General features: G+C 47.7%; 1 protein-coding gene across 5 annotated transcripts in view; it reads right to left on the bottom strand.

Moving 5' to 3' along the window:
* LOC122565160 (cystinosin-like) overlaps window positions 1-1,295 on the bottom strand; it is a 62,046-nt gene extending 60,751 nt beyond the window's left edge. The window contains exons 1-2 of one of the 5 annotated variants that reach the window (XR_006316101.1): window positions 1,118-1,275; window positions 633-716 (exon numbers count right to left, since the gene is read on the bottom strand). Coding sequence is in view for 4 of the 5 variants with exons in the window: in XM_043720856.1 (XP_043576791.1) it covers window positions 633-696 (64 nt within the window). In the remaining variant the exon portion in view is untranslated. Of the gene's footprint in view, window positions 1-632; window positions 717-991; window positions 1,077-1,117 lie in introns of those variants that run through there. The other 4 variants (XM_043720856.1, XM_043720855.1, XM_043720853.1 and 1 more) reach the window with 4 other exon arrangements.
* Window positions 1,296-6,760: the final 5,465 nt, after the last annotated feature.

Here is a 6,760-nt window from a genome sequence, read left to right on the forward strand (position 1 = left end):
GTCAAATACATTTGTCAAACAAGTTTCATTTAACCATTTTGATTCTGCTTGATTGTATCACAATTTTCTGAATGTCTTGTGATACTTCACTATACTGAATCATTTTGGGCATCTTATCCAGGGAAAGGTGTATTGACATTGGGGGCAGTCCTGAGAAGATTCACTATCCTGATCATGGGTAATGGAAGGATTGTCTTTGAGGACATATTGAGTAAGTTGGGCCTGTACTTTATTAGATTAGAAGAATGAGAGGCGATTTTATTGAAGCTAGAGATTCTTAGGGAACTTCATAGCATAGATGCAAAAAGGTTCTATCCCTTGTGGGCAAGTCTAGGACAAAAGGCATAAACTCAGAATAAGAGATGGTTCACTAAAAACAGAGATGAGAAGGAATTTCTTTTCTCAGAGGATTGTAAGTCTGAGGAATTCTTTACAACAGAGAGCTGTAGAGGCTGGGTCATTAAGTATAGGCTTTTAATCAGCAAGGGACTCAAAGGTTATGGGGAAAAGGCAGGAAAGTGGAGTTGAGGATTCTGATTAGTTCTGATTTCATTGATTTGTGGAGCAGATTTAATGGGATGAACGACTTGCTTCAGCTTCTACATCTTACGGTCTAATATTGTAATACTTACCACATTTTACTGTGAGACTGAACAAACAGCAGACAGAAAGCGACAGCACTACAGGAAGTTTCATTTTTCAGATTTAAGCCTTTGCTGGAAGGAAATAAAGAGCATTAGTAAATAACAGTATTTACTATGGAGAAGGTCTTGGAAATTATAGAATGTGGGGAAATAGATGGTGACATCTTGAAAAATACCCACATTACAAAGGTGGTGGTGCTGGATGTCTTGAAATGCAAAGAAGTGGATAAATCCCCAGGACCTGATGAGGTGTACCCCAGGTGTACCCGACCTGCCCGGGGGGGGGGGGTGTACACCCCCCACACTGACCTTCCTGTGGGATTACTGACCCAATCCATATAACAGACCTGAGGTAGAGCCACCGGATCCGAAACATCTGCCAGGCCGGCTGAGATTTTCCAGCAATTTCTGCTCTTTTGCCCCTCCCCCACACTGACCTCCCGGGGGTGGGGACACCACCCTCACACACTGACCTGACTGACAGGGACCAGCCTCCGCGCGTATTCCCGCTGCTCTGATCCCGCTTCCCGCGCGCACCTTTCCCCGACCTGATGAAGTGTGACTTCATTTGCGGATAGTTCCCTGAAGAACACGCACGCGCACACAGGATGAGGAACGGGAGCCGCGAATCCACATCTGCGAGCTCGGGACCAGTGGGCGGGACCAGTATGGTGAGGCCAACGGCCACAGTCCGGACTGAATGGGCGGGGCGACGTTCTGATGAGCGGCGATGACGGTCACGACCGATGGGCGGGACAAATACCTTGAAGGCAATGGGCGAGGTCTCCACCAATGGGCGGGACAAGTAATCACGTGGGCAGTGGGCGTGGTCGGGGCAATGGGCGGGACAAGTACCATTCCGACAATGGGCGAGGTCACAACCAATGGGCGGTACAAGCACCGTCCGGGCAATGGGCGTGGTCAGGACCAATCTTTGATTGACGTCATGATTTAGAGACGCTGGTGTTGGATTGGGTTGGACAAAGTTAAAAATCACGCAACAGCAGGTTATGGTCCAACAGGTGGCACAGGTGGGCAGCACGGTGGCACAGTGGTTAGCACTGCTGCCTCACAGCGCCTGAGACCTGGGTTCAATTTTGCATGTTCTCCCCGTGTCTGCATGGGTTTCCTCCGGGTGCTCCGGTTTCCTCCCACAGTCCAAAAGATGTGCAGGGTCAGGTGAATTGGCCATGCTAAATTGCCCGTAGTGTTAGGTAAGGGGTAAATGTAGGGGTATGGGTGGGTTTCGCTTCGGCGGGTCGGTGTGGACTTGTTGGGCCGAAGGGCCTGTTTCCACACTGTAATGTAATCTAATCAAAAAGGTTTAATTGGAAGCAGGAGCTTTCTGAGCACTGCTCCTTCATCAGGTGGTTGTGGAATATAAGATCGTTAGACACAGAATTTATAGCAAAAGTTTAATGTAATTGAAATTATATATTGAAAAAGACCTGGATTGTTTGTCTTTTAGAATACAATACTGTTTTTGATTAATTTAAAATCCTTTGAAAATTATTTTCATGTTCCCATTTTAACCCCTTACTGCTCTGCATCTTTTCCAGTTTCTGGGACCTGTGCTTTTCCTGTTTTTGTTTGTTTCTTCTTTAGAAATTTATGTTGTCTCTTACCTCCATTTTGCATGCTGCAATACTTTTAGTAGATTTCTTAGTCCTTAAGGATATGAGCTCGTTCTGTTCTACATGCAATTCTGGTCGTCTTCCTATTGGAAGGGTGTTGTGAAATATGAAAGGGTTCAGAAAAGATTTACAAGAGTGTTGCCAGGATTGGTGGATTTGAGCTATAGGGAGAGGCTGAACAGGCTGGAGCTGTTTTCCCTGGAGCATCGAAGGCTGAGGGGTGACCGTATAGAGGTTTATAAAATCATAAGGGACATGGATAGGATAAATAGACAAAGTCTTTTCCTTGGGCTGGAGGAGTCCAGAACTAGAAGACGTAGATTTAGGGTGAGAGGGGATAGATATAAAAGAGACCTAAGGGGCAACATTTTCATGCAGAGGGTGGTGCGTGTGTGGAATGAGATGCCAGAGGAGGTGGTGGAGGCTGGTACAATTGCAACATTTAAAAGGCATCTGGATGGGTTTATAAATAGGAAGGGTTTAGAGGGATATGAGCCAAGTGATGGCAAATGGGACTAGATTAGGTTGGGATATGTGGTCGGCATGAACGAGTTGGATAGAAGGGTCTGTTTCAGTGCTGTACATCTCTGAGTTTCTGACTCTAATAGGTGCATATTGGGCCAGATAATGCATTGAAAGTATGAGGTGCCCTGTGTGAGTCTGTCTGTGCCCCAATGTTCAGATTGATTCTAATCTAAAAAGGGGATTTACAGAATCTTACATGGATTCATGCAGTTTTTGAGCAAAATAAAATGCAATTCTGCAATTACAAATTCACCCCACAAACTTGTATGTGTGTGTGTGCGTGTTTGTGTGTGTGCGCGGGGGTGGTGGTATGAGTGTCTGTGAGAGTGTATGTGTATGTGTGTGAGTGTAAAGAGGGATACGTCTGTGAGAGTGTGTATGTGTGACTGGGAGTGTATGTGTGAACGTAAGAGAGAAAGCTTGTGTATGAGAGAGGGTCTGCATGACTTTATGGGTCTGTAGGAATGTGTGTGTCTGTAGGAGTGTCTGTGTGTCTGTCTATGAGTGCGTGTGTAGTGGGGTCACTTTGTAGTGTGACATGAAGCCAAGGTCCTGGTTGAGGCCATCGCCGTACGTGCCGAACTTGGCCACTTTGCGTTGTTGCCTGTCCTCAAGTCCACCTTGGAGGATGGTTACCTGAAGGTCCGAGGTCTAATGTCCAGGACAGCTGAAGTGTTCTCCAACTGGGAAGGACCACTCCTGTCTGTTGATTGCTGTGCCGTGTCCATTCATCCATTGCTATAGCCTCTGCCTGGTCTCACCAATGTACCATGCCTCAGGGCGTCCTTGCCTGCAGTGTATGAGATAGACAATGTTGGCCAAATCACATGAGTACCTGCACATACATGGTGGGAGGTTTCCCCATGTGTAATGGTGGTATCCGTGTCGACATTCTGACACGTCTTGCAGCATCTACCGTGAAAAGACTAGCGGTGGGTGTGGTCTGGAGCAAAGGACGTGGTCAGGTCTTGGCACATGGTGGGCAGGGCTCGGCCGAGATTGACACTGGGCATCTCCAGAGTCCGTAATTGACAGTTATTGGATGATTCAGAAAGTGTGGCACATCTAAGGAGCAGGAGAGTCGATGTTTCAAGTATTAGTTCTTCATCAGAATGTGGAGGGGGAAGGGGACTGAGAGATAAATAGGAGGGGGAATGGGGCTGTGGGTGTGGGCAAGGTATCTGGTAGGTAGGTGAAGGTAGGAGAGAAGAATGATCGGTCGGAGGGGAGGGTGGAGCAGAGAGATGGGAAGGAAGATGGACAGGTAGGACAGTTCAATAGGGTGATGCCGACTTGGACGGTTGGATCTGGGATAAGGTGGGGGGAGGGGAGATCGGGAAACTGGTGAAATTAATATTGATTTCATGTGGCTGGAGAGTCCCTAGGTGGAAAATGAGGCATTCTTCCTCCAGGTGTCGGGTGGCTTGGATTTGTCGGTGGAGGAGGCTCAGGACTTGCATGTCCTTGGTGGAGTGGGAGGGGAAGTTGAAGTGGTCGGCCACAGGGCTGTGGGGTTGTTTGGTGCGTGTGTCTCATGGATATTCCTTGAAGAATTCTACAGGTTGGCGTGCTGTCTCCCCAATGTAGAGCAGACCACATCGAGAGCAACGGACACAGTAGATGAGGTATTTGGATGTGCAGGAAATTCTCTGCCGGATGCGAAAAGATCCTTTGGGGCCTTGGATGGAGGTGAGCAGGAAGGCGTGGGCGCAGATTTTACACCTTTTGCAGTGGCAAGGGAAGGTGCCAGGACAGGAGGTTGGTTTGGTGGGAGCCGTGGATCTAAAGAGAATGGTCCCTGTGGAATGCGGATAGGGGTGGGGCGAGAAATATATCTCTGCTGGTGGGGTCTGATTGTAGGTTGCGGAGATAATGGAGGATAATGCACTGTAACCGGATATTAGTGAGGTGGAAGGTGAGGACCAGGGTGGTTCTACCTTTGTTGCGGTTGGAGGGGTGGGATTCAAGGGCGAAGGTGCAGGAAGTAGCGGAGATGCAGTGGAGGGCATTTTGTGTTCACATGGGAGGAGAAATTGCAGTCCTTGAAATAGGAGGCCATCTGGGATGTGCTGGAGTGGAATTGCTCCTCCTGGAAGCAGATATGGTGGAGGCAGAGGAATTGGGAGTAAGGGATCCAGACAATCCAGACATATACAGAAGATGACCTCTGCAAAGCCATCAGAGATGCCAAGAGGCAGTACTGGACTAAGTTAGAGGCCCAAACCAACTATACAGATACCAGCTGCCTATGGCAAGGCCTAGGCAACATAACAGGAAATAAAATGAAGCAGAGCGCGATAGGAGACTAAACCACTTCCTTCCCTGACGCACTCAATGCTTTCTATGCTTGGTTCGAGCAGAATGTCAGCAGCATGGTGTCACCTGCTCCGACAGCCCCAGAGGCACCTGTTCCCTCCGTGACCGCTGCAGTCGTCAGATCGGTCTTCTTGACAGTCAACCTAAGGAAAGCGACAGGCCCAGACAGAGTCCCTGGCTGTGCACTTAGATCCTGTGTGGACCAGCTGGTGGAGGTATTCACTGACGTCTTCAACTTCTCCCTCCTACAAGCCAAAGTCCTCACCTGCTTCAAGAAGACCACCAAAATCCCAGAACTAAAGAAAGCGCACGCAATGTGCCTTCATAATCATGAAGTGCTTCAAGAGGCTGGCCAGAGCTTACATCAACTCTAGCTTCCCAACCGGCCTTGATCTCTTGCAGTTTGCCTTCCCTCGAAACAGGTCCACAGCAGACTCCATTTCCCTAGCCCTACACTCATCCCTGGAACATCTGGGATAACAAGGACACCTACATCAGACTCTGACACATTGACTACAGCTCCGCCTTCAACTCCACAATCCCCTCCAGACTAATCTCAAAACTCTGAGACCTAGGTTTTGGCTCAACCCTCTGCAATGGATCCTCACTTCATGACCCACAGACTGCAATCAATGAAGATAGATAACTGCACCTCCTCCACAATAATCCTCAACATCGGAGCACCCCAGGGATGCATTTCCAGCCCCCTAATGTACTCCCTGTACACCCATGACTGTGTAGCCAAATTCCAAATGAATGCCATCTGCAGGTTTGCTGATGACGCCACCTTGGTAGGGCGGCTATCAAAAACGATGGTTAAGAATACAAAAAGGAGATAGAGGGCTTGGTGTCGTGGTGCAATAACAACCTCTCTCTCAAAACAAAGAAAATGATCATTTATTTCAGGAAGAAATGGAGCTGAGGTGGACAGGGTCGGGAGTGTCAAGTTCTTTGGAGTGATGATCTGACAATCTGTCCTGGACTTCCGATGTAGATGCAATGGTGAACAAGGCACAACAATACCTCTTCTTCTTCAGGCAGCGTAGGAAATTCGGCATGTCCATAAGGACCCTAGCCAACGTTTACAGATGCACTGCAGAAAGCATACTATCCAGGTGCATAACGGCCTAAGACAGCAATTGCTGTGCGCAGGACTGTAAGTAACTACAGAAAGTTGTGTACAGCCCAGACCATCATGGAAGCTACTCTCCCACCCATGGATCTCACTTACACTTCTCGTTGCCGTGCCAACATCATCAAAGACCCTTCTCTCCCCGGCAATGCTCTCCAACAACCTCTTCTGTCAGACAGAAAATGTAGACGCTTGAACACACACACCAACAGGTTCAAGAACAGCTGCTTCCTTGCCGTTACTGGACTGGTGAATGGACTCTAACTTGAAATAATGTTGATCTTGTTCATGTTGATCTTGCTTTTCTGTGCAGTGTGACCTGTGTGCCTCATTCTGTCTAAACACCCTATGATTTGCATGTCTTTGTTTGCTATGATCTATCTGCGCTGTTTGCAAGACAAAGCTTTTCACTGTACTTAAGAACATGTGACTACAGTATAAAATCAAATCAAATGAAACAAGGTTTTAATGATTTAAATTTTGATTTAATATTGTCACATGTAACTTTG

Source organism: Chiloscyllium plagiosum, chromosome 31 (assembly GCF_004010195.1).
Source record: "Chiloscyllium plagiosum isolate BGI_BamShark_2017 chromosome 31, ASM401019v2, whole genome shotgun sequence".
Lineage (NCBI taxonomy): Eukaryota > Metazoa > Chordata > Chondrichthyes > Orectolobiformes > Hemiscylliidae > Chiloscyllium > Chiloscyllium plagiosum.